This window comes from Ogataea haglerorum, assembly GCF_019207285.1.
Source record: "Ogataea haglerorum isolate 81-453-3 chromosome Unknown 81-453-3_NODE_1_length_915391_cov_96.871712, whole genome shotgun sequence".
NCBI lineage: Eukaryota > Fungi > Ascomycota > Pichiomycetes > Pichiales > Pichiaceae > Ogataea > Ogataea haglerorum.
In genome coordinates this window covers 84,512-110,209 of record NW_025065151.1, presented here as the reverse complement: position 1 = coordinate 110,209, position 25,698 = coordinate 84,512, and the positions used below count along the sequence as shown (strand labels likewise).

Genomic DNA, 25,698 nt, shown 5'->3' with positions numbered 1-25,698 from the left:
AAATGCCTGATGTTGTTAATATGCCGAATTGGGCAAAACATCAATAACTTTCCGCTTAATTTGATTTAGTCTTATTTGCAATATTCTACTCGCTGCTCACTAAATTTGCTTATCGCCTGTTCTTCCTTCGTTTTATGGTTTTATTTTCCAGTTTCATCTTGGCAATTTAATGACGCTATACTCAGACTCGGTCTTCCAGCATCAGCCGCTTCAGACAGTTCAAGCTGTGGACGATGACAGACTCATAGTCACCATTCCCTTTAACTATACCCATTTCATCAAACCAGCAAATATACTGCACGAGTCACTGGTGCCGTCAGACTGGAGACTTATAGAGAGAGACGCTGTTTCGTCCTTTCCTTTTTTGCAGAGTCTGCCGGCGGGCACCATGGTTTGCGATAACCTCGAGAGCCTGAGAACTGTCGTCAACCACGCCAATGAGAGATATGCCGCCTCGGGAATAATGACCATTTTAAACGAGTTCAGAGGGTCGGAGAAAAAGCTCACTATCTCGATCATCGGTAGCTACGCTTCCCAAAGAGAAATGAACGAGATCCGGTTGCGGATTTTCCGCCATTACTTTGAGATCATCAAACGCAAAGTCACGATTGACTTCACGAGAAATAACCACTGTTTTACATCAATCGGAAAAATCAAAGAGGAATTGACGCTGTTTCTCGATGAGGTGTCTCTCTATAACAAATGCTCCATCTATATCACTCCTTCCAAAGAAAGCTCCTCCAAAGTTGACATAGTTATTTTGGGCAGCCAGGATTGTTCAACTGTAGCCGAAAACAAGGTGAGACTGTTTATCGATAACTTGAACCCTCTGGTTCACTGCGATTACATAGAGATCGAATCTTTGTCTCTGCTACCGTTGATTGGTGGAACCGAATTCTCCAATTTCAAAAACATTGTCAAGAGAACTCACTGCCACATCTACCTGCCAAACTTGACCCCAGAACTCTACTTTAACAATTCATTGGATACGGAATTACAGAAACCAACCATATACATAACGGGACCAAAATCATTGGTGCTGTTAACCAAATACATGTTGTCGGACATCATTGAGAAGATCAATAAAACTCCGTTTATCAAACAGCTTTCTGTCATGCCAATCAAAAGAGAAAGCATGATCCTTTTTATGCAAGAGCCGGACTTTCTGAAAAACATTATGTTCGAAACTGGCTGTTTTATCTCCATCCCATCTCTTGGCTTCTCATTACCAGAGGGGACTGGTGATATCATCAGTTTCCAGGGAAACTCTATTGAAGATGTGGATAATGCAATTGACAAGTTCATGAGTTGCATTTCCAGCTTTTACAGTGCAAAGTACGAATTCAAGATGACGGCTTCAGCCACCGCAGATGTGAGCAAGCTGTTGAGTTTCAACGATTCGCTGTCATTCATCACCAATTCCATTGTGTCCTTGGCCAAAATCAATGACAATTATGTCTTTCAGGTCGTTGGACGCTCTGACGGGCTCAAACAAGCTGCTACTCCTCTAGCTCAATTCGCTCCTTATTTGGAGACTGACTTCGTTAAAAGCACCATCACTTACCAAATAGAGCTTTCCAATAAGGAAAAAGACTTTATTGCGGGCAAGAAAAACGGAAAAATCATCAAAATCATGAATATGTCATCGGTGACTATCAAGCTTCTTCCGTTCACAGACTCCAATTTCATTGTGGAGATAACCTGCGCTGATCTGATGGATTCTGTACTTGGCCTAAGTATGTTCGAAGACGAGCTTCCGTCCATCTTGATTTTTAATGTCCCAGAGTCGTTCCACAGGCAGATCATTGGTGTTGGAGGTCAGACCGTCCAAACGATTATGAGAAAGTTCAATGTGTTCATCAAGTTCTCAAACTCTTTCGAGTTGAACGAGAAATCAGAATCCACCAGCCCGAATTCGTCCAACTTCCCTCAGTCTTTTGTGAGAAAAAAGAATGTGATTATCAAGTGTCCAGCCAAAAATAAGTCACAGATTCCTCTGGCCAAGATGGAGCTGGAAAAGCTTGTTGAAAAGGTAATGCACGGTAGCTATTCCTGTTCGATTGTCAGACTAACCAGACCACAATGGAGGCTATTGACATCGTCGCAGCTGAATTGCAACCTGAACCGAAACAGAGTCAAGCCAAGTAATTTTGTCACGGAACTGGAAAAAACGACCAACACCTTCATAAAATACCCGAAGCTTGATCATGAAGAGGCCAACCACGACACTGTTAGTCTCGAAATATACGGTATCGATAACAACTCCAAAAATTGCTGCTCAGAACTGATCAAGCTGCTCCCGTGTGAGTATGAGCTCAAAATACTCAAATCGGGACTATTCAAAGACCTTATGGATACGGTGAGCAACACCAAGCGGATATTGACTTACCATTCGAATCCGCTTCAGCTTGAATTCCTGAACACTGTTGTGGTTCCTCTTAAGCTTCTGTACAACGTCGAGCTGTTGTTCAAGAGCAACAAAACCACTGACTCAGTGATTCTCAACTTTTATCCGGACGCTTTCGGTGTCGACTGGCTCCCAAAGGGAAAACTGAACGATGAAATACAGCTGGAAATTAGTAAGACTGATTTATTTAGCCAGATGCTTGAGAACGTCAAAGTCTTCCTGAAAAATCAGAAAATGGATATCATTTCGCAGAGTTTCAAAACGTGTGAGTTTGATATTATTACCCATGAGCACAGAGTCGAGAAAGAAAACCTGAGCTCAAAAAAGCTCTCCCAGCAAGGACTCGACACAAACGCATTATCTTCTGCCTACACTAAGAAAGAAACGTCGTTTCAGCAGCCAATGCATCCACCATCCACAAAGCGTGTTCCGTCTTCGGAAGCACAGCACCAAAACGGAGGCTCTCGTTTCCAACAGACGATCAACGCAGTGGGTCCGTTCAGCGCACCTGATTTCAAGTTCACGCCAATGGGAAATACCTACTGAGCGTACAGTTTCGATCGCACGGACGTTCTTTCATAAAACAGATCATTAGTCGCGAATTGAGTATGACGTTGATTTCGTATATAGGGCTTCAATTATACCCCTGAGTTTCACCTTAACAGATTACTCCTTGTTCGAGATATTGCGATGCAAATAGTTCAAGGCGTTGGCAAGGGAAGATCCATTCTTTTGCGCACTGTCCTCAGAGCCGTCCTGTTCTGGGTTCATTAGTAATTTCATTCGGGAGGCATTATCTGTCTGCTCTTCGTTTGGTTTCGGTTGCAGCCGTTTGACCCATTGCGAAGCGATATTGATTGCCGAATTAGGCGGGTGAGCAATCGATTTCGGATCCTGCGGGTTGGTGGGCGGTAGTCCATCATGATCCAGGTGGCTATACTCCAGCGATAGAAGCCCACTTGTGGAATCGAAGGAGTAATTTAGGCGCGACTGGCAGGGGTACAGCAAGATGTTTCTTGGCTGCGCAACATCGTACTTGGCGTTATCGTTAGCATGCGATTCAATCTCGTCTCGCTCTTGTGAGTTTTCGGGCACGTCGGCATCATCGACCAGAAGCGAGAAATCTTTACGTTTATTACCAACGTCTTCGTGGCATAGCATCTGCGCATAGAACTTGTTATTTTTCCAGTTAGTCGACCTCGTCTTGAACGTGTAACCCATGCTTTCCAAAATGTCGAACAGCCGACTCAAATAATGTAGCCTTAGCTTCTTTTTCACCTCTTCTCTGTAGCTTGTCACTTTTTGCTCAACAGTGTCAACACTGGCATAGTCCGGTCGATTGCTTATAATCATGCTGGAATCGTATCTCTGGATAATAAACTCTGGAACCTCGCAATTGTATTTGATGGAGATGACGTCCCTCTGCTTGTTGCGCGACACTTTCTCCAGGAACGATGTGAAAGAGGGCCGCATTTCGACAGGCTTGACAAGGCCCAAATCGTGTTCCGCCTGGATCGTCGGCCCCATTATTGACTCGCGCTGCAGCTGGTCCATGGCGCTCAGCTTGTGGAGCATTTTAAGCTTCTGGTTCTTTTTGTAGACTTTGTTTTTCCGTCGGCACGCATCGCATGTCTTGTATTTCGTCAACGTAGCCGGATCTTCGTCCGTAATATACACACATCGCTTCACCTTACATTTAGCACAATCCATATGCGTCGTGTTATAGGCGGCCAACGACATGGAGGAATTAAAAGGCATTGAACAGCAGGGAGGTCCCCAAGCAACCAAAAAAAAGATATTAACAAATCAAGCTTTTTCTCCGTGGGAATATTTAATGAGCTCCTTGTTTCTTCCGAATCCCTGTCTGCTTGGAATCCTGCTGTCTATTTCGACACACGACGGTAACCAACTAGTGTTCCATTATCCGCCCCAGCCCAATGAGTACGGATACCGCCCGACGCCGCTCGGTAACCAAGTGCTAAACACAGAAGACGATGACTATTCCAGCTCGTCAAATGACGAAATAGACGACGAACTGCTGGACATCAATATGTGCAGCAGCCAAAACGGCGACGACGATTACAGCCTTTCTGCTGGAGGCAGCAGTCGTGGCAGTATGGGAGCAGAGAGCAACGGCAGTGGTGTCAACATGCTGGGCTCCTCCACGAATTCTGGGGGCAAGGGCTTGCTGGGTATATTGGACGAACAGGACCGCAAACGAAAGGATAGGGAGCACAAGCGTCGTAATTTGATGAAAAACATCATCATGGGGGAACAAGTTGGCCAAACGGACACGTCAGGCAGCATCAGAAGCCCAAGCACGTCTCTTGTGAATGGGAGCGTTTCTGACCAGGAGGCGGCTGTTTGCAAAGTCGATAAGCTATTTGGGTTTGATGTCGACTTTGTTAGTGAGCTCGTGACGCCGCCCAAACAGCTCTGCAACTCGCGCTTCGAGGTGTCTGTGGAGGATATGGCTTTTTTGGGGCTTCCAATTCATGTTGACGAAGACGGAAATTGGAGAGTTTCCAACCATACAAAATCGCGTAGGAAAAAAACGAGTCGCAAGAAGAAGGTGTCATCGAGCTCGGAGTCGTCTGGAGAGGACGACGACGGGCCCGACCATGGAGAGAAAGTAAGGAAAAATGATTGTTTGATGTATATGTTCCACCTGGTGTTTGTCATGAACCCGCCAGTCATCGAGTACAATCACCGGATTGACGAGATGTTCCACTACATTGTGAGTCGGATGGCGCTCTTACTGAGATACGAGCAGCAAAAATCCAATTACGTGTGGAACCAGTCGAAACTGATCCTCGATCTCAGGGAGGAGTTTTCTACCTTACCTCTGAACGAGCAGTGGAAGAAAATTACGGAAAAATCATCCCTGGCACGGATGATGGCACAGACGTTTAAGGCAATCTCAAATTCGGAAATCATCAACATCGAGATTAACAACAAAATGCGGTCATTCCAGATCCCCATTCGCACAGAATTCAGCTCTTTGCCGCCGCGCCATACACAGCTTTTGCCTGGATCAACTCTGTCGTCCACCTCGCCCTTTAATACTCTGGGACTCGATTTGCACAGCAGTGCGCAAACCAATGACGATGACATGATCCACTATGCCTTAATCATGCTTGATGATCCAGAATCGGTCATTAGAGACATTCAAGCCGAAAAACACTCTTTAATCGCCAATTTTATTCGCATGATAAAACCAAGCGAAAGCTTGTCCAGATTGGCAACCCTCAGCGGTCTGGATATCGCAGAGGTCAAGCTGTTCGCCAACCACTTGGTGTATTGGAGAAGGGCCAAGGCCTTCTTGCCATTGAGTCCCAGAAACATCTACATTGTATCCCCACTGGCGCCGTTGTCGAACGTTTACACAGACTCAAACCTGTTTAAGCAGCATTTTCCAAATCTGCCGCCATTGGCCAACTTTCTGTCGCTGATCTCCTCGTCGTCCTCAAAACCAAGACCAATCAACGCGATCATTCCAAGTAAGGATCACAGAGACCTGTACTTAGATGCCATTGCTTGGCTGCTGAGGCATGGTTACATCACCCAGCTGCAGACGTTCCTCTATCTGCGAATCACCAAAGAGGTGAAAATAAAGGTTGAAGAGGAGCTGGAGATGGAAAGGAAAACCAAAAAGAACAGGCACGACGGCGACTATCCATCTGCTGAAGATGAAGACGACAGCAAGAAGCCTTCAACAGATAATACCACCAAAAAGAGAGAGCAGTCGTCGTTGCCGTACTCTCTCTCGAGGTCAGCGGGCTCTGATCTCAATCTTGAGTCTCAGTCGAAACTGCCAGGAACTGTGTACTTTGAGGAAGAAGAAGAGGAAGACACTATTCTCCTTGACCCGCAGAGTGCCACTGCTCAAGAACGTCGCTGGATAGCCAAGTGCGTGGAGGGCCAGCCGCTAGAGGTCCTCAATCTGTTCTACAAGCTGCTGAAGTACATGAACGGAAAGACGTCATTGGAGCTGCTGATGGTGAAGGAGAACATAAGTCGTCAGGATGTGCGTAAACTTCTGGTGGCTCTAGACAAGCATGTCACAACAGTAAGACATTGGTGATGTATAATTCAATAGACGCGACGATCGACTATTTTTAGGACCTGTGCAAAAATTGCGAGTGCGTGTGTATTTGTTTGTTTTGTTGATTGAACGATAGACGAGACGTTTGTGGAGATCGGTATAATGTCTTCATAGTTTCAAACAAAGGACAGTACTACGAATTGTGATATAGCTGTTAGACTGGTGTGTTGCATAAACAAGCAGATTACTCATCGCGTAATACACAGATCATCGCTCACCGAGATGGACAAAGTGGACGGCCCGAAGGAACCGGAAGAGTTCCCCTTTGTTGTTCCCAATAGTCAAATGGACCAACAGCAGCAGTACCTCCGATATATGGATGAGCGACATGAGTATCGAAATCGCAAGATCAAGACGTCGCATGGACAATACGTTAAAGTGATGGTTCTTTTTGCGATTTTGCAGATCATCGGCATTGCATTTTTCACCAAAGGGTTTCTATTATCCAGGCAGGTCTTGCAGAATCGGGCGACATGTCAGGAGCAACAGGAGAGCGAAACCTGCGAACGATTTTCACCCTTCAAGAAAAGCGTCGTTCTTCTGATCGACGCCCTACGGTTTGATTTTGTGATACCTGTGGAAGGAGAGAGTGCCGACCCATACTATCATAACAACTTCCCAATCCTGTACGAGCAATTTGTGAAGCACCCGCGCAACTCGTTGCTGCTCAAATTCATTGCCGATCCTCCGACAACCACTCTGCAGCGACTCAAAGGACTGACCACTGGCTCTTTGCCAACTTTTGTGGATGCGGGGTCTAACTTTGATGGAGACACTATTGAAGAGGATAACTGGGTGTCTCAGCTTCGTGACCACGGCAAAAATGTCGCTTTCGTTGGCGACGACACCTGGACCGCTCTTTTCTCGCCCTTTCTGCATTCTAATATGACATATCCATACCCATCTCTCAATGTTTGGGATCTTCACACCGTGGATAACGGTGTGATTGAACACCTCTTCCCAATGATGCACAACAGAAGCCACGAGTGGGACGTTCTTATTGGCCATTTCTTGGGAGTTGACCATTGCGGACATCGATATGGTCCCAGACATTATGCTATGAAACAGAAATTGAATCAGATGAACAATCTGATTGACCAAGTCATCAGTTTGCTAGATGATGACACGCTTCTTGTTGTGTTCGGGGACCATGGAATGGACTATACGGGAAATCATGGAGGCGAGTCCAAGGATGAGCTGGAAGCAGCTTTGTTCATGTACTCGAAGCGCAAAAACTTTGGTCGATTGGCCGAGGAATACTATGATGTCGCAGAATTGGGAAACAACTATAGATCCGTTAATCAAATTGACCTCGTTCCCACAATATCGTTGCTGATGGGTCTTCCTATCCCATACAACAATCTAGGATCGCCAATAGAGGAGGCTTTTATTGGGCCGGATGGGAAGGACCAACACCAGCTAGCCAAGGTTAACTTTTTAACTTGTCAACAAATACACAGATACAGACAACATTCTGATCAGCTTTCCTCTGACACTTTCATCAACTCGAAATTTGAGGAGCTTTCAGAACACTGGACCCACTTACAACAAGGAAAGAAGGAGCAACTAGACCTTATAAAATTCAATCAGCAATGCTATGACTATCAATCTCTCTCACTGGAGAAATGTAAGTCATTGTGGGCCACATTTGACAATATTTCTATTGCCATTGGTATTTTACTTGTCACCATTTCTCTCCTACTCTTGATCATCTACGGGAAACTTGTTCCTTTGGTGGTAATCACACAGCTGAATTCGCAATTTATCGCAACTTCGGCGGCGATGACTCTAGTTCACTCATTGCTAGTCATCTCCTTCACCACCATATTTAAGCCTGAAAACCTTAATATGCTGTGGTCCGTTTTACTGGGTATCTCGCTCGGGATCATTAATGGAATTCTGGCGCCTATCATTGATCGGTACTCAGTACCATGGCTTTTGGCACAAGTGAGAGAAAACCTCATACAGAACGGCTGGACATATTTAGCATTAGCTGTGGTTTTGATGCACTCGCTGATCTTCACTTCAAACTCGTTTATCATTTGGGAAGACAAAATTGTGGCATTCTGGCTCACCTCGTTTGGATTCTGTGCCTTTTTTAAATCCTTCAAACATAGAAATTCCTACAAGCAGCTTCTTGGAGCATACCATTCGATTGTGTTCATCTTGCTCACCAGAATCACTTCAAGTATCAGGTTTTGTCGCGAAGAACAGGGTTCCAAGTGTTTAAGCAATTTTGAAGTAACTTGGTGGTCTGTTGGTCTCATTTACGTTTTTGCCCTACTGCTTCCAAAGATGATTGAGAAATTCTTCGATATCACTCACTCTTTCCATGGTGCCGCTCCGCTCTGGATTTCGACCGGTCTGAAGAGTATGATGCTGTTGACCGGTCTGATGTGGACTTTGGAGTATATCGAAAACAGCGACTATTTCAACGCACAATTTCAAATTCCGTTTGAGGCATTCAAGGCAACAAGGTTGACAATTGCACGCATTGTGATGGGAATTTCGCTGATCGCCAGTAACTTTGGGTGGTTTTTGGGTCCTCTCTGCATCAAAATTGATTTGAAGTCGGACACAGACAGCCAGCAAGTTTTAAAGACCGCAAATATCATTGGATACGGTAATGTTTACGGCTCTGCCTACTTTTTGTTCGTGATCAACGTTCTGTGTGCCGTGCTGCTAGTCAACAAACCGCTTGGAATTGCTTCGCTTGCGCTACTGGTCAACCAGATTTTGACGCTTTTGGAGCTGATCGACATCCTCAACATCCGAACCAACCTCATCTCCGTCGTCGTGATGGGGCTGTTGGCATACTTGCATTTCTTCACCACAGGACACCAAGCAACGCTACAAGCTATCCATTGGGACACAGGTTTCATTGTCACTGAGTCGATCGTGTTCCCCTTCACGCATCTCTGTATTTTGATGGACACCTTAGGACCATTTATAATCGTCTGTCTATGTATTGCTCTGATGTGCCTTTGGAAAATTCCCCCAACGAGCAAGGCGATTTCGCTGATCTCAAAGATCGTCGAGAATTCTTCGACTTTGCTCATTTATCAGTCGTGTTTGACATTATCCACGCTTATCATGACCAACCATTTCAGACGGCACTTGATGGTGTGGAAAATTTTTGCTCCACGCTTCATGCTGAACGGTATCATACTAATCACGATGAACGTTATCCTATCACTAGTTACTGTGGGTTTTGCAACTGGCAGAGTCATAAAACGATGGAACCAGGTTTTTGGTACCTAAGATCATTGTTCACTTAATTTTATAGACTATAGTACAATCATTCCAAGTTTCCGTGAAGGTTGTCGAGGAACACCTGGTCGTCAAGAGCTCCGAATGCACCATCGTCACCCATAATCAGATCGTCCGAACCGGCGAACAATAGGTTATTGTCAAACTCGAAATTGCCGTTCTGGGCTCCCGTAGTGAACGGATCGTCGAAATGAGCTTCTCCCAGCATTTCCTGTTGGGCTGGGGCGGCATTAGGAACGGACATTGCAGAAGTCTCCTCTGTACGTCTGTTTTGAGCTTCTTGCGCTCTGCGCTGCTCTTCCTCCTGACGCTGTTTCTGCATAAACTCCTCCTCTTGTCTCTTCTTTTCGGCAAGTTCTTGTTCTAGCCGAAGCTTGCGATCCTCTGCCTCCTTTCTGCGCCTAAGTATGAGCTCTCTTGCCTGTTGATATTCCTCCAAGGTGCACTTGCGCTGCTCAAACTTTAGCCGGCGTTGTTTAAAAAGTTCGTCGTCCTGTATCTCAATGTTGAATTTGGCCTTGAGGTCGTCTGTTATACTATCCACCATAGATTTGAATTGGTCCAGCTTTGTTACGTCATATTCCTGGAATGTGTCAGATAGTAGACTGATTTTTTCCGTCTCGTCAGCAAATCTCTCGTCAATGTCTTCGTTAATCGTTTCCGACTCTAGTTGCTCAATAAGTTTCCTCTGATGCTCTTGTTTCAGCTTCATGACTCGCAAATCTCCACAATGGCTGTCTGCAGCCGTTGGCTTTTCAAAACTCTGCTTGATCTCTTCCTCTGAAGGCGCGTTCTCGGCGCCAACGGGTTTGCCGTTTACGAGACACACGGGAAACGAGGACGGAGGAACAATTTTCGTAAACGGCACAAACTTGCTCAGCACGTTCTCCAACAATTCGTTATTCAGCTTGAACTTGAAGGCTGCAGACTGCCTAAATGAGAACACGTCCACCTCGTCGTTCAGAAGCTGTGATTCCACAGAATTAGGCGGAGGAATAGGGAGACTGTATACAGGGTGCGAAAATATGTTGACGGGAGGCTGCGGCTCACGGGGAGGCGGAGGAGGCTGTTCTCTGTTGTGCGACTGACGTGATGGAGGCGTGAGCCCCCGCTGCTCATAAAAGGCGTTTGGTGGCCTGCCCCTTTTTCGGTGCGGAGGCATAATTCCCTAAAGATTTGCTTGTTTTCGGAAATTGTATTTTGGATATAAAATATATATATACATGTATAAAAATAATCGTCGCCGATCGTCGCTAATAGACGCAACTCTTACTCCTCGTCAACATCGCTGAAATTTGTCGAGTGTGTCAGTTCGTACTTCATCAGCTTCATTCTGCGTCTTCTGTTCATAAATCCCAATGCGTTTGGAGGCTGTGCAGAAGGAACAGACAGTTCACCCTCTGTTTCTCCGTTGTCGATCAAGTTGTCGTTACCCAAGTACAGGATCTTCATGATGTTGCCAAACGAAACGACAATCGACTTGTGTCCAAACTTCTGGACAGGGCCTATGCGTCTGATCAGAAGTCCCGAGCTGGCACCGCTTGGAATGTCGTAGTATTTCACCTCCCCGGCAGCGGTCATGGTCCATCCTTCCCAGATATCCTGTATTTTCTTTTCTGGGGTGGCACGCCTGCTCTTGCGACTCCGCAGCCGTTCGCCCTCTATGAGACGGCTGTTTGAGCTGTAGCCGGAAACTTCTCTAGTCTCGTCCTCGGGGTTTGATTTTCTACGCACCCCTATTAGAATATTCAGGTCTGTTGGACACCATCCTTCCACGTTGCTCAGCCAGTGCTGGTGCTCTGTGACCGACGCAAAACCAAGACACCGCGTCTCGCGGGGGTCTCTTTCGACTCTCATGCAGATGCTGTTCTTCGCCTTGTTGTCGATGGAGAAAGTGTGCACGATTAGTGTGTCAGTTTCCAGCTCTGTGTATGCTATCGAAAAAGAGCTCACGGAGGCACATCCACAGAACCGGCAATGCGACGGCTCTGCGTGGAACACCTTGAAGGTGTTGGGTTTGAACTGGCCGATATTGACAGATTTCAGCATAGTCCCCGAGTTCACGTCGATCAGCTCCGCGGTGAGATCGCATGCTCTCACAAACATTCCAACAAACGGAACAGGCTCTATCACTGCGCCAGAGTAATCTTTTTCTGGAGCGTCGGGTAACGGTTCGATCTCAATCGCGGACTGGGACCCGATGGCCACGTTCGCACGCAGCTTTTGCAACGACTCAAGCGATATCTGGTTCATCGAGGAGGTTCTGGAGATCATGGCTGGTGTGATTAGTCGCTTGCCCGAATTGTAGCTTTCTGTCTGCACCTTCACAGACCGCACTTTCCACTTGTTGTTGATCGCCGTGGCCACCACCAAGGACCCGTCGTCCAGCACGCCCACGACTCTGTCGTTAACTCTAGGCGTGGCTATTTTTTTGCAGCATATTAATTTGTGGTGCGTCAAGTTCGTCCTTGTCGTCGACCCGTCTGCGCAGTTCACGGTCACCATATCGCCGTTCTTTAGCACCATGACAAAGTCCTCGTTTTTGTTCACATTGAATCCGCAATGCTTGCCCCGGTCAAACGTCGAGTCCACAGACGGCGACCGTCCGTGACCAAGAAAAGCTGAGTTTATAGTCGTCCTTCCGCGAACTTTCGCAGGACTCTCGTCCATGCGCACCTGTTTGACCTGCTTCGATTTCGCCGTCGCGGTCTTGGCTTTGGAGCGTGATAGCAGAGGAGTTGTTCGAGCTCTGAAAAAAGACTCCAACGGAGTGTCATTGGTCAGCTCGTCGACCTGACATGTCCATATCCACGACATGGTAAACCGCGACCAGCACTTTACTGCGCCAGATTTACTGAACACAGTAATTAGAGAGCCTGTATTTGACATCACCACGTTGGTAACCGGTAGCAGAGTTCCGCTGAGAGGCAGCTGCGTAGGGGGAGGAAGAGGAACTGTCATTGGCGACCAGACCAGAATCTTGTGGTCCATCCCCACAGAAACTATGAACGGACAGGAGGAGGTGGATATGCGCACCACGTCCAGAAAATGGCCGTTCACCAGTTCTTTGGAGTTGAACGTGGTGTGCTGGTTTTCGGGCGCAGTTTCGAGCGTTCCTCCGAGCCCTGAAGACACGTCAATGCCATCTTTGGCCAGAAAATATCTGAGAATCAGAGGCGCACTGGAGACCACAAACGTCAAACAACTTAAAAACTCCAAAATATAGAGCATGTCAAAATTGAAAACTATCCCCTGGTCGGAGCCAATAAGCAGCGGTTCCGCAAAAGGTTGCGCAGCATCTTTCGAGAGAACCACTGTGGGATCTAAAACGGAAACGATAAACTGTTTTTTCTGTGTGTTAGCATTTCTTGAGTACAGCTGAAGCAGCTCTGCTGCCAGCACTTTTTTATCTGGGAAAAACTCCAAAGACATGCTTTGAAGAGCCTCCACGGAAGAGTTCACCGCCGACTGCAAAGACGTGAACGTCAGGGGAATGCGACAGTTCACGCCACACGTCCATTTGGATATCAGTAAAAATACAACCAGCACGACTGCGACACTCGAGCGCAAGGACTTGAATAGCGGAAGCTTCACTTTGAAGAGGTACTGCCTTGCAGTTGTCCAGAGCGACAGCCCGTGGGTTCTGTTGTTCTGTGGGCCGAGCAAAGCCGAAGAGAAAATAGAACCAGAACCAAGAGGCCTCATTTGCATCTCCTGATCCTGAGAAGCGTCGTGCCTATTGGACCTTTGCAAAAGATCTTGCAGCTCAAGTCGGCGTACGTCTATGCCCACAATTGTCGTGAAGTAAGTGATGTGCATCAGATGGTCAAAGAGGAGGGCCAGCGAAGTGAAAAGCACGTGCTTTCTAGCGAGCTCGCTGAGGAATGGCGACGCCAACACCAGCAGAGCAATGTCTGCGAGGACGACTGTTGTGGACAACGGATGGCTGGAAAGTGCCGATTTGCAAATACGCGTGCTCACCGAAATTTCGTCCGACGTCCGCGACGTGGCCACCAGTAGTCGGAAAGTATTCTCGATGCTGACCAGGAGCACGATTGACAGAGTGACCAAAAGCGGGAGCTGGGAAAGGTCCAAGGTCCTGCAAAAGTAGGTCGACAAAGTGGCACTTGAAAGTATGGACAAGGTGACCTGGACAATGTACGCACAAAATAGGCCTGTTCTCGACTTGATGGAGTGAATGTTGGTTAGAAATATCATGGCATAGACAGCCACAAGCACAGGAGCAGCCGCTACCAGAGCACGCTCCAGAATATTACATCTTTTGTAGGTGAGCTCAAAGTTGGTTTTTCCAGCGTTCTTGGCCTCAAAGATCTGGAACTTGTCATTTAGTCTGGCCGCCTGCAGATTTGCCTCCCAAATCTGCTCAAAACGGCGTGAGAGCTGTGTCGGGTAAATGATGCACAGCTGCAGCGAGTCGGCGCTCTTTACTATTCCGTCCACTTTGCTGATTCCTGAGAGCAGCCGAAATTGCGACAGAGGGACCTTCCAGTTGGCTTTTTGAGACTCCATCAGATGGATGGTTTTCAGCACATTTGGGTCGCTGCGCAGCAGCGTTTCGTTATTGTGCCAGTATTCAAGAGGCGAGTGGATGTATATGTGTCCTGACTCCAGGTCGTGTAGCAATTCTTGCTGTAGATGCAGGACATCCAGCAAAAAATCCTTATTTAGGGCCCGGTGGGACTTCCTTTTCGCTGCGGCTTCCATCGCGCCAGACAACGTGCTGTTCTCACAGTTTAGGTTCGGCTGGATCCACACGCTTTTCATGTAAAAGTCAGGCTCGACCAGCGGACTGTCAGCGAGATGGATATCAACTGTCTTAACGTAGCTGGTGTCGCTAAGAGAAGTTGGAAAAACGCTAGATGTGGACGCATACAGCGAGTAGAGCGTCGGATAGCTCAACACAAAGAGGATTGTGGTCGGCCAGAGAATAAAGGCAGTTGGATGCTCCAGCAAATGCTGCAAAATTCTGCGATGCTTAGATTGCAGCAGTTGGAGCCATGCCGTGATTCGGACAGATACAAGACGCTCCCAGTTCTGTAACAAGTATGAGCTTGATTGCATTATAACCAATCTCAAATTCCAGCGGTGACGTGTTCTAGTGGGCCATCAAATTTGCCAGCTCGCAGTGTTCTAGTGTCGGATTCAAAATAAATTGACAATATGGTCCGAATTTTTTTCTCGCATCCGGGAGAATGCCACCACATTGTTGCACTGCCCTTATCTTTTCCAATTATATTATGCTCTCGTAACTCGTTAATTCTATATGCAACACTCTACTCGACTCTTTTTCCGCAGTCGCCAGCCTTGCAAACTTTGATCTCCCGCACCCACTCGCTATTCAGTATCTGCGTACAAGTGATTCTTCTCTGGGGGAGCGGGTCTAGCACAGAGTATATAACGTTCCTGCATCTCGCACGTTTGAGACCCTCGATAGGCTCGTAGCCTTTGGCGTCCTTCCTTTTCTGCAGGTAGGTCGTGAAGAACTCGTCTTCCATGTTGGCAAGTTTCCAAAGCTGCCGACCGGTGCGCATCGCCATGTATATCACCCCACACGCCCAGACATCTATAGGTCTCGGGTCAAACTCCTTCTGCGTGTATTCCTCGGGTGCAATATACGGCGAGGAGCCGCAGATTCCGTGACTCAGTTGCACTTCGTCCTCCCACGCCATTTTGAAGCACTCGGCATTACCGAAATCTGTGATCTTCAGCGTTCCTTCTGACGTGAGTAGCAGGTTTTCTGGCTTCAGATCCCGGTGAGCGACGCCCATCTTGTGCATATAGTTGAGACCCCTAACCAGCTGTTTGAAGAAACAGTCTGCCTCGGCATACTCCAACCTTCCTGCCGTCACAATCAGGGAGTAGAGGTCGCCTCCCGAACAGTACTCCATGACCTCGCAATAATCGCTCTTTGCATCTTTCAGCAGGTCGATGGTGGATATGATGTTCAGATGCTTCAGCGACGAGGATATGCAAAACTCGCTCGTCAGCCTTTTGGAGTAGCGTTTGTCGCTTTCGTTGGGGCGTCTTCTAAACTCTTTGACCGCGTAGAGGATTTCTGTAGTTCCACCGGAGCCGTCCTTCACCACCTTCTTATGGGCCACACGCACCACTCCAAACGCACCGCGACCAATCACTTCCTGGCACTCGCCGTACTTCTGCACGAAAAGACGATCGTCCGCCGCTTCGGGTTTCATATTCACACTCATGGCGGTGCTAGGCTGCTGGATGGCGCTGTGAGGCCCAGAGAACTGCGTGATATCGCCCCGTTTCACCTGGTTCAAAAGGCCGGACAGCAACGTTGGAGGCAGGTTCTTATTTGATGCTGCGTCCACCCGGGCCTTGGCCTCGTTGTCTAGCGCAGCCAAGTTCGAGGAGGACAAAATATTAGGAATAGCGGAAACAGCAGAATTTCTCAGTTTCTTGGCTCCCAGCCAATCCTTCACCATCTGGCCCAGTTTCTCCTGCCGCTTGATGTTTCGAAGATGGTGCTCGTGCGTTCCATCTTCGCGCATCAGGAAACGGGCCATCTGGGGAGATTTAGACGCCATCGACCCAGACCGGGACAAAGGCGCAGCATCGCTCGAATTTAGACTCATTGGGGCAATATTTCCCGAAGCCTGCGACGAGCTCTGACCCGGGCTTCTAGCTTTGCGGACGCCGTTCCCCGCATTGGCGCTAGCCAAAGAGGACGACGAGTTCGAATGGAGCTTGGCCCCCTTGTAGTTCAAATCTGCAGTGCTCTTCGCCTGCAACGTGGGGGACGAGGAACTAGAGCTCACGGACGCATTTGAGCTCGTAGCTGGTGACGTCGACTCTGTTCCTGACGCGCTCTTGTTATTAGAAATCCCTAGGATTTTGCCCAGCTTGAAAATCGCCGAGTTGGGGTGTCTTTCTGTGGTTCCTGAGGCAGCCATGAAACCTACCTGTTGTGACTTCCGCAGTCTTCCCCCTTCTAATCGCTTGTTTGAAGACAGTCAAACGCTTCACTCAACAGAGACTTAGGATACCTCGGTATCGCTGATGTATGGCAAAAGGTACTAACTTAAAGTTTGCTTGGGTGGCTTTCGATTTTTATATCTGAAGCAAATTTGTATACACTGGGATATCTGGTGCCAGACAAATTTTTTTCAGCCTGCAACCCTATCCGGTGCTAGGTGTTGATTAATAAAGGGCTTTAGTCAAGCGGCATCGAGGGAGCAGATTTGCGCCAGCTTCTCGATGTGCAGTTTGAGAAGACATTGCTCGCGTGCAACCTGGCGTGCGTTCCTGAGATACGTCTCAAATTTCAGCTTTCCAGCGTCGTGGAGTTTGTCCAGATTGTAGAACAGGTCTTCCAGAGCTTTCAGCTTTGTGACGAGCTCGTAGAGCTGGTTGAAGACCGGGGTCTCCGCCACCAAGTGCGAGTCAAAGTTGGCGATACTCTCGTCGTAGTTCTTTTCAAGACTATCGTTCAAATGGACCATTTCCTCGGTTTTCGCCTCTAGCAGCTTGTCCTGTTTGGATATGGTTTCTGATAGAAACGACAGGTAGTTTCTATCATTGATTGTTCTTTCTGTGAGCTTCAAGAGCTGATTCTGCAGACCGATCAGACTCTGAAGCGTTTCTGTGTCGAATGTGTTTATCAGCTTGGATTTCTCGCCCTCAAGCGAGATTTTCAAGTTACTTATCACCTGGCTGCGGTTTGGGTTGGGCGGCAGCAACGGCGGTTTCGAGACCTGCGCGGGCTTATCTGTTGGCATGCTCATGAGATTGATCTTCTGTTTGGTCAGCCGGGGAGCCTCAGCTGGCCTGGGAGAAGTGGGTTTGGGCGGAAGCTTTGGTATCTCAGGTGTACTGCTGGAGTTGCTAAGCGGAGGATGTTTCCGTACCGTATCCAGAAAAATCTCCATCAATCTCAGCAGCCGGTTGTTTTTCGGGGGCGTTCCGTCGTTGGAGACGTCCTGTCCATAAACGCGCATCCAGTCGCTCAGAAACGGGTGGTAGAACCTGCCGTTGGCGTCAAGGTAGTTGTTCGGGGCCACCTGTCTCCCGACTCCGGCCTTTATGTAGATCAATGGGGCCATCCGCGGGTACTCGTGGGGAATCCACACCTCAAACGCAACGTCCTGCTCGTTTGTACCGTACACCTTGACCATCAGTTCCTCTTTCCCCAAATCAATGACATGGACGTCTGTCTTGACTTTGAGGTACGGGAAACACGTCAGTATCAGCGAGATGTCCTGGTATCCCAGAACCGGATTGCTGTACTCAGGCTGGAGCACGCGAAATAGCCATTCTAATAACTGTGGAGGCAATTTCGACATTCTCCAGATACATGGGACTATCGATCTTGGAATGTGTCTAAAAAATTGCTGCTCAAAAATTAAATACTCTCTAGCACTTTCTGGTCCAGCATCAGAACACATCTTTTGGCCACAAACACGAGGAAAACACGTGGAACCTATCGCACAGAGGCGGTTGCACGCATTTGATAGACACTGTTACAGACTACGCTGGAAAAGAACATAAAATGAGCGGGTAAGTGCCAACAGACAACCACGAGACCAAGACCCTAACTATCTAGATGGACCGTTGTGTGGACTCTGATCGTCACCATTGCCGTGGGGGCGGTGTTCTGGAGATATGCACCTAAGGAAAACCAGACGTAAGTACCAACCACTGCCAGTTGCAAAGACTAACAACTCCCAGTGTTTGGAGAAGCACGGTGTCGCTGTCCCTGGCTATGATGTTCCTGATGTGGGCAATCACGTATCTGTGCCAATTGCACCCGCTGGTGGAACCGAGAAGATCCGATTTACGGCCAGAATATGCAGATTAGATACCTACTCCTGATCAAAAAATACGAGTTATGTGCTAAGATGTAGAAACGACAATTCAGAGCCGCCAACCTGTCTGGTGGCCCTGGGTATACGCGTTTTCACGATCCCGTCCTCGAGCTCAGCAAAGTATCAAATCGCAGAGACGACGACGGGCTTGATCTTCTCCATCACCAGAACCCATTATTCCATAGGGCAAGGGAATATGAGGCAGAAACAGGAGTGAGATCCTCTTTGTCCATCAAACAGCCCACCGGCTGCGCAACAGGCGAAGAAGACCAAGTGAAAAATTTGTCACGTCGTCAAAATTTGTACCCTGCTTTATATGCCTCGTTTGCTTACGTGAGCCGCTCACCCAAATATGGCAAAACAAATACTTATTCTTATCCTGGTCTGTCAAATAGCATGAAATAAGAGCCTCCATGGTTTCGATTCTCTATCCTTTCTGGCTCGTGTACACGTCGGTCCAGTTTGTGCTAGTGAGGCCAGTTGTGACGGTGGTCCAGATACTTTTCTACGCCGTTGTTGAGGTTCCGGCTGGGATTTTCCGGTGGGTCTTCGGAGTCGACCTCACGCGTCTCGATATGGTGCAAGTGCACTATGTGCTCGATATCATCAGGATTCTGTACCAATTTCTGAGTGTTGCGATTGTGTTTGGCTTGTTTGTGGGCACAATCAACGGTCTGGCCCTGTGCCTCGTGCGCTACTTTTTGACCTTTGAACAGCCTGCGATCCGGCTATTTGGCTCATCGAAGCCCGTTATCAAGCACGAAGAGGAAGAAACCAAGCCGTTCATAAAGTCTGAATGGGGCCTGGAACGACTCAAATCCGAAGATATCGACCCGTTGTCCGAACCAACCTCGTCTGCGCAGCTATTTGATCATTCCCAGCATGCAATACGAGAGCGCCATCTTTCTGCATACTACGACGACGACGACGGGTACGGCACCGTCAGACGCGAATTATCGCCGAAGCGTTCACACCAGTCGAGAATTCCGTCGCGATTTTCATCGCTTCGCAGTGACTCATTGTTCAACACCTCGCATCACCAGTCGGAGTCGGAAGTCGATACTACTGTTGATGCTGACAGATCAGAACTAAACATAATCAAAGAAGAGGACCTGTCATAGTGACATGTCATATTCAGTTCTAATGTATAAGTTACCTTTTCTGCAACCATTTCTTGATCGAGATGAACAATTTCGAATTTGATCTGCCACCCAGTTGCCGCATCCTTGACCGCTTCATACATTTTGCGTACCATCATCCGCTCAGACTGGAGGACACTGAAGGCTTGGAAGCTCTGGAAAAAATTGTCAGCTATCAGTTTGCTCGTTTTTTGTCAACTTTAAGTCATTTTGGAAGCAACAGGGCGCTGATGCCCCCCTGGACCTTGCAACTGTCACTAAAAATGCGAATCCAATTTACAGGTCCAGACGCTTTCAGCTCGCCGTCGTGGAATACGGACGCCATTTACAGATACAGAGTGATGATCGTCGTGAATTTCGCAGCCTTTCAACCCGTCACTTTGTCCCAGTTTAACGCACTAGTTTACCAGTGCATTATCGAGGATGTGGACCTGGAAAAGTTCAAGGAGTTGGCTTACCTCGACTTGAAACTGATTTTGCAGTCGCTTTCGATCAGAGTGAAAGTTGGCTATGTATAGTCCAGCGTGCGCGCGACAAAACATTTGTTGTAATTTGTTCAGATTATTGTATTATGAGTTGGTACTTCTGGTTCCATTTATGTCGGCTCCTAGCTTGGGACTGATGTCATGCTGTCAATGATAGAGGTTGTGCTCTCATTGTTCAGGAACAGGATGGTGTTCACGCCAAATGAGTCGTTTTAGCTCGGCCTTTAAAATATGAATTATCGTGAATAATTAATTCTCTATATTTCTCGTAAAAGTCAGGGCAATGGTTGAAAAAAAACAGAAATATTCCTACTCCTTCTAGCTTCAAAGTCCTTCCCTTGATGCCACATTTTCATTTTCTTCCGTGGTGTCCGTCACCCTTCCGCTTTGATGGCTGCTACGTTATCGTCAGTAGTGGCCGAGCTGTGTGGCACAGGTGGCTAGTGCATAAAAATTTTTTCTCCAAAATTTAGAGCAGATGAAAAATAAAACTCATTGAAGCTCTCTTCACAGCAGTCATGTCCAAGGAAGAGTTTATGATCAAGCCGGAAAGCACCACTCCAACCAACGACACGTCGGAGTGGCCACTCCTGCTAAAGAACTACGACAAGTTGCTGGTTAGAAGCGGGCACTACACCCCTATTCCAGCAGGATCCTCGCCGCACAAAAGAGACCTCAAAAATTACATCTCCTCTGGTGTGATCAACCTGGACAAGCCATCAAACCCATCTTCCCACGAGGTTGTTGCTTGGGTGAAGAGAATACTGAGAGTTGAGAAAACCGGTCATTCTGGTACTCTTGATCCCAAAGTCACTGGGTGTTTGATCGTCTGTATTGACAGAGCCACCAGACTGGTCAAGTCCCAACAGGGTGCTGGTAAGGAGTACGTGTGTATTGTCAGACTGCACGATGCGTTGGAGGACGAGAAGGAAATGGGAAGAGCGCTTGAGAGTTTGACGGGTGCACTTTTCCAAAGACCTCCACTGATTTCCGCCGTCAAGAGACAGCTGAGAGTGAGAACCATCTACGACTCCAAGCTGCTTGAGTTTGACAACAAGCGCGGTCTCGGCGTTTTCTGGGCTTCCTGCGAAGCCGGTACTTATATGAGAACTCTGTGTGTGCATCTTGGTATGCTTCTTGGTGTTGGAGGACACATGCAGGAGCTTAGAAGAGTTCGTTCTGGTGCGCTTTCTGAAAACGATAATCTTGTCACTTTGCACGACGTGATGGATGCCCAGTGGCTTTACGACAACTCCAGAGACGAGAGCTATTTGAGAAAAGTGATTTCTCCGCTGGAAACGCTGCTTGTTGGCTACAAGAGAGTCGTGGTTAAAGATTCTGCCGTTAACTCTGTCTGCTACGGCGCCAAGCTCATGATACCTGGTCTTTTGAGATACGAAGAGGGCATCGAGCTCTACGACGAGGTTGTTCTGATGACAACTAAGGGAGAGGCTATTGCCATTGGTATTGCCCAGATGACTACCGTCGACCTGGCCTCGTGCGACCACGGCGTCGTTGCCAAGGTGAAGAGATGTATCATGGAGAGAGATACCTATCCAAGAAGATGGGGCTTGGGACCGGTTGCCTTGAAGAAGAAGCAGATGAAGGCCGACGGAAAGTTGGACAAGTATGGAAGACCTAACGAGAACACGCCAGAGTCCTGGAAAAAAGAGTATGTGAGCCACGAGGACGTTCCTGCGCCGGCTGTTCCAGAGGATAAATTGCAGCCTCCAGAAGTTCAGAAGTCGAAGGCCACCTTCCTAGACTCGCAGAAGGACGAGACGGACACAAAGGAAGAGAAGGAAGAGAAGAAGGAGAAGAAGGAGAAGAAAGAGAAGAAAGAGAAGAAGGAGAAGAAGGAGAAGAAGGAGAAGAAACGTAAGGCCGAGGGGGAGGATGGCGAGGAAAAGAAGAAGAAGAAGAAGAGCAAGAGCGATTAGACAGTCCAAATATAATAAGTACTTTGCAATCGTATGTAAACTAGACTCAGATATTTGCGATTGTGATGGAGCCTAGATTACCTAATTCTAGCGAATTATTCTCAAATAAGAAGCTTTTTTTGTTCCGCAGAAAAAGTGGTCAAAACAAGAAACAGTATATCTTGAGACACTGTTCTTGAGTGCAATCGTCATCTTATTCGGACTAGGTGGCACAGATTCGCTTGAAGAATTGTTTGAATTACATTAGCCATGTCGTGGGAGGGCTTCAAAAAGGCCGTGTCCAGAGCCGGAGCATCGGTAAGTACGGCGTTGAGTTGCCTTCGTGCTAACTAATTTAGGTGACTGTTCGGGCGGCTGACAAAATCATCGACAGAGACTATGACATGGAGGAGAGACGGTTCAAGACATTAGAAAAAGCCGGAACCCAGCTGGCGAAGGAGACCAAGGGCTATCTTGACGCATTAAGAGCCGTGACGGCATCTCAGGTTGCCATGGCCGAAATCATCAACAACTTGTACGAGGACGCTAGAGCGCTAGGGGGACCAAACGTCGGTGGGTACTATTTGAGCGCTGTTCAGGAGTACGACCAGGAGACTGTGAAACAGCTAGACGGGCCTTTCAGAGAGACGGTTTTAGATCCTATCAACAAGTTTGCCACGTACTTTTCTGAAGTCAACGAAGCAATCAAAAAGAGAGCGCACAAGAAGGTCGATTACGAGCAGGCAAAGAGCAAAGTCAGAAGACTCATTGATAAGCCTGCCAAGGACGCCTCTAAATTGCCAAGAGCAGAGAGAGAATTGCAAATGGCCAAAGACGTGTTTGACGACCTGAACAACCAACTTAAGGAGGAATTGCCACAGCTGGTGGGTCTGAGAGTTCCATACTACGACCCTTCGTTTGAAGCCTTGGTGAAGATCCAGCTCAGGTTCTGCACGGAAGGGTACGCCAGACTGGCACAGATACAACAATATCTTGACCAGAGCAGCAGAGACGAATATGCCAATGGTCTGTTGGATGCCAAGATTGATCAATTGCTAGCAGAGATGAACAAGCTGAACATTTGCGCTCTCGGTGTGAAATAACGAATTTTAGCTATCTAGTGATAAAGGTAAAAAAATAAAATATCTAGGCTGTGTAAATATACTGATTACTCGCCTATTCTAGAATTTTCCATTTTTGGAGATCAGCTATATGGAAATATTGAGACTCCGTCAAAGTGGTTAATTGCTGATATAAATCAGGTTCCAGTCCAGAAAAATTTCCCTTATATATCCAATCTTGCTTTTCACGTCAATTGATTTCAATTAGACAAGATGGTTAAAGAAACTAAGCTTTACGATTTGCTAGGGGTGTCATCTAACGCCAGTGATGCTGAACTCAAAAAGGCATATAGAAAGATGGCTCTGAAGTACCACCCTGACAAGCCTGGTGGAAATGCAGAGAAGTTCAAAGAGATCTCAGAGGCTTACGAAATTCTTTCAGACCCAGACAAGAGAGAAGTTTACGATCAATACGGATTGGAAGCTGCCCGTGGAAATGCTCCCGCTGGAGGCAATCCATTCGGCGGCGCATCAGGCTTTAGCAGCGGCGGCGGAGGAGGCCGTACGTTCTCTCAAGCCGACGCATTCAACTTATTCAACCAATTCGGTGGCTTTGAAGAAATGTTTGGAGATTCTGGTGGCTTTAGGACATCCAGAGGAAGCTCACCGTTCAGCTTCACCTCCATGGGAGGAGGAATGCCTGGTGGATTCGGAGGCATGGGAGGCGGCATGCCTGGAGGATTTACAAGTGCCCAGCCCAAAGAGCCTACCATTGTCGATCTGAATGTTCCTGTTCCATTGGAATTACTATACACTGGTGGATCCAAGAAAATGAAAATTAGACGGAAGGGTCCTTCTGGTCAGTTAGAGGAGAAGATAATAGATATCAACATCAAGCCGGGCTGGAAGGCCGGCACGAAGATCACGTATCCAAACGAAGGAGATTACCAAGACGGAATGAGACAAACACTAAGATTCACGATTGTTCAGAAACCGCATGAAACTTTCACCAGAGAAGACAATAACCTGAGGACCACAGTAAAACTCTCATTCAAGGAATCATTGCTAGGATTCGAGAAGGAAGTCACCACACTGGATGGCAGAAGAATACCACTCACCAAGTCATCGCCAACGCAACCTGGATCCGTCAGCACATACCCAGGACTGGGAATGCCAATTTCTAAATCTCCGGGCTCTAGAGGAGATCTGATCATAGAATTCAAGGTGGATTACCCAGTCTTCCTCACACAACAGCAGAAGCAGGCAATAAGTGCCAATTTCTAACTTTGTTATGGACTCGAGGCATTGTAGGTCCGATACAATTGCTCAGTAATGTATTATAGATTTGCATTAATGATTTACTAATGTTCTTGGGAAACGCCGCGTCGATCGTCCTTTTAGACATTCAATCGATTAATTTTCGTCTTGTAATTCAATCGCTATCTTTTCGCTACATGTCCGTCATACTTGCGTCGGCCGGCTACGACCACACCATCCGATTTTGGGAGGCGCTCACTGGAGTCTGTTCTAGAACTATACAGCACGGCGATTCCCAGGTCAACAGACTGGAAATCACCTCTGACAAAAAGTTCCTCGCTGCTGCAGGCAAGTCCAAAATCCGCTTGTACGACATTCGGTCCTCGAATCCAAATCCAGTGACCTCTTTTGACGGCCACACAAACAACGTCACGTCCATTGCGTTTCAGATCGAAAACAAATGGATGTGCTCTTCCAGCGAAGATGGAACTGTCAAAGTCTGGGATGTGCGGTCTCCCAGCGTCCAGCGAAACTACAAACATAACTGCCCGGTCAACGAGGTCGTGATACACCCGAACCAGGGAGAACTCATCAGCTGTGACCAGGAGGGAAACGTGCGAGTTTGGGACCTGGGCGAGAACAAATGCACCCACCAGCTTATTCCGGAGGACGACGTTTCAATTCAGTCCATCAGCTGCGCGTCAGACGGGTCAATGCTGGTGGCAGGTAATAATAAGGGCAACTGCTATGTGTGGGAGATGAAAAATAACGAGGATCAGACATTGCTCAGACCAGTCAACAAATTCAAGTCGCATTCAAAATACATAACTAGAGTTTTGATTTCGTCCGACTGCAAGCACCTAGCAACGTGCTCTGCAGACCACACTACTCGCATATGGTCTACAGAGAATTTCTCACTCGAAACTACGCTCAGAGGCCACCAGAGATGGGTCTGGGACTGTGCGTTCAGTGCCGACAGCGCGTACTTGGTGACCGCGTGTTCAGATCACTACGTGAGACTATGGGACCTGAGCACTAGCGAGACGGTCAGACAGTACAACGGACACAACAAGGGTGTGATCTGCGTGGCATTGAACGATGTGTAACGTTAAAAAAAAATAGATATTTAATGAAATAATCACAAAAAAGAATCGACAACAGCAGGACTCGAACCTGCGCGCGAAAATCGCAAAAGATTTCTAATCTTTC

General features: G+C 47.5%; 15 protein-coding genes across 15 annotated transcripts; 10 read left to right on the top strand and 5 right to left on the bottom strand.

The window, feature by feature from the left end:
• Positions 1–169: 169 nt before the first annotated feature.
• KL911_000053 (uncharacterized protein) lies at positions 170–2,953 on the top strand (the record flags this gene model as incomplete). The annotated part of the gene is made up of 1 exon (XM_043200686.1): positions 170–2,953. The coding sequence occupies one exon, from the start codon at positions 170–172 to the stop codon at positions 2,951–2,953; it is 2,784 nt and encodes a 927-aa protein (XP_043056746.1).
• Positions 2,954–3,073: 120 nt separating this feature from the next.
• KL911_000052 (uncharacterized protein) lies at positions 3,074–4,165 on the bottom strand (the record flags this gene model as incomplete). The annotated part of the gene is made up of 1 exon (XM_043200575.1): positions 3,074–4,165. The coding sequence occupies one exon, from the start codon at positions 4,163–4,165 to the stop codon at positions 3,074–3,076; it is 1,092 nt and encodes a 363-aa protein (XP_043056745.1).
• Positions 4,166–4,241: 76 nt separating this feature from the next.
• KL911_000051 (uncharacterized protein) lies at positions 4,242–6,491 on the top strand (the record flags this gene model as incomplete). Its single annotated transcript, XM_043200464.1, has 1 exon — positions 4,242–6,491. One exon carries the CDS (start codon positions 4,242–4,244, stop codon positions 6,489–6,491), a length of 2,250 nt encoding a protein of 749 aa, XP_043056744.1.
• Positions 6,492–6,734: 243 nt separating this feature from the next.
• On the top strand, positions 6,735–9,773 carry KL911_000050 (uncharacterized protein; the record flags this gene model as incomplete). Its single annotated transcript, XM_043200353.1, has 1 exon — positions 6,735–9,773. One exon carries the CDS (start codon positions 6,735–6,737, stop codon positions 9,771–9,773), a length of 3,039 nt encoding a protein of 1,012 aa, XP_043056743.1.
• Positions 9,774–9,810: 37 nt separating this feature from the next.
• KL911_000049 (uncharacterized protein) lies at positions 9,811–10,944 on the bottom strand (the record flags this gene model as incomplete). Its single annotated transcript, XM_043200241.1, has 1 exon — positions 9,811–10,944. The coding sequence occupies one exon, from the start codon at positions 10,942–10,944 to the stop codon at positions 9,811–9,813; it is 1,134 nt and encodes a 377-aa protein (XP_043056742.1).
• Positions 10,945–11,051: 107 nt separating this feature from the next.
• On the bottom strand, positions 11,052–14,864 carry KL911_000048 (uncharacterized protein; the record flags this gene model as incomplete). The annotated part of the gene is made up of 1 exon (XM_043200130.1): positions 11,052–14,864. One exon carries the CDS (start codon positions 14,862–14,864, stop codon positions 11,052–11,054), a length of 3,813 nt encoding a protein of 1,270 aa, XP_043056741.1.
• A 212-nt stretch (positions 14,865–15,076) lies between these two features.
• On the bottom strand, positions 15,077–16,717 carry KL911_000047 (uncharacterized protein; the record flags this gene model as incomplete). Its single annotated transcript, XM_043200019.1, has 1 exon — positions 15,077–16,717. One exon carries the CDS (start codon positions 16,715–16,717, stop codon positions 15,077–15,079), a length of 1,641 nt encoding a protein of 546 aa, XP_043056740.1.
• Positions 16,718–16,981: 264 nt separating this feature from the next.
• Positions 16,982–18,208, bottom strand: KL911_000046 (uncharacterized protein; the record flags this gene model as incomplete). Its single annotated transcript, XM_043199908.1, has 1 exon — positions 16,982–18,208. The coding sequence occupies one exon, from the start codon at positions 18,206–18,208 to the stop codon at positions 16,982–16,984; it is 1,227 nt and encodes a 408-aa protein (XP_043056739.1).
• Positions 18,209–18,425: 217 nt separating this feature from the next.
• Positions 18,426–19,033, top strand: KL911_000045 (uncharacterized protein; the record flags this gene model as incomplete). The annotated part of the gene is made up of 2 exons (XM_043199797.1): positions 18,426–18,551; positions 18,668–19,033. The coding sequence occupies 2 exons, from the start codon at positions 18,426–18,428 to the stop codon at positions 19,031–19,033; spliced, it is 492 nt and encodes a 163-aa protein (XP_043056738.1).
• Positions 19,034–19,203: 170 nt separating this feature from the next.
• KL911_000044 (uncharacterized protein) lies at positions 19,204–19,749 on the top strand (the record flags this gene model as incomplete). The annotated part of the gene is made up of 1 exon (XM_043199686.1): positions 19,204–19,749. One exon carries the CDS (start codon positions 19,204–19,206, stop codon positions 19,747–19,749), a length of 546 nt encoding a protein of 181 aa, XP_043056737.1.
• Positions 19,750–19,811: 62 nt separating this feature from the next.
• Positions 19,812–20,285, top strand: KL911_000043 (uncharacterized protein; the record flags this gene model as incomplete). The annotated part of the gene is made up of 1 exon (XM_043199575.1): positions 19,812–20,285. One exon carries the CDS (start codon positions 19,812–19,814, stop codon positions 20,283–20,285), a length of 474 nt encoding a protein of 157 aa, XP_043056736.1.
• A 485-nt stretch (positions 20,286–20,770) lies between these two features.
• On the top strand, positions 20,771–22,192 carry KL911_000042 (uncharacterized protein; the record flags this gene model as incomplete). The annotated part of the gene is made up of 1 exon (XM_043199464.1): positions 20,771–22,192. The coding sequence occupies one exon, from the start codon at positions 20,771–20,773 to the stop codon at positions 22,190–22,192; it is 1,422 nt and encodes a 473-aa protein (XP_043056735.1).
• Positions 22,193–22,441: 249 nt separating this feature from the next.
• KL911_000041 (uncharacterized protein) lies at positions 22,442–23,274 on the top strand (the record flags this gene model as incomplete). Its single annotated transcript, XM_043199353.1, has 2 exons — positions 22,442–22,500; positions 22,566–23,274. The coding sequence occupies 2 exons, from the start codon at positions 22,442–22,444 to the stop codon at positions 23,272–23,274; spliced, it is 768 nt and encodes a 255-aa protein (XP_043056734.1).
• A 231-nt stretch (positions 23,275–23,505) lies between these two features.
• On the top strand, positions 23,506–24,516 carry KL911_000040 (uncharacterized protein; the record flags this gene model as incomplete). Its single annotated transcript, XM_043199242.1, has 1 exon — positions 23,506–24,516. The coding sequence occupies one exon, from the start codon at positions 23,506–23,508 to the stop codon at positions 24,514–24,516; it is 1,011 nt and encodes a 336-aa protein (XP_043056733.1).
• Positions 24,517–24,686: 170 nt separating this feature from the next.
• Positions 24,687–25,595, top strand: KL911_000039 (uncharacterized protein; the record flags this gene model as incomplete). The annotated part of the gene is made up of 1 exon (XM_043199130.1): positions 24,687–25,595. One exon carries the CDS (start codon positions 24,687–24,689, stop codon positions 25,593–25,595), a length of 909 nt encoding a protein of 302 aa, XP_043056732.1.
• Between the last annotated feature and the right edge of the window lie 103 nt (positions 25,596–25,698).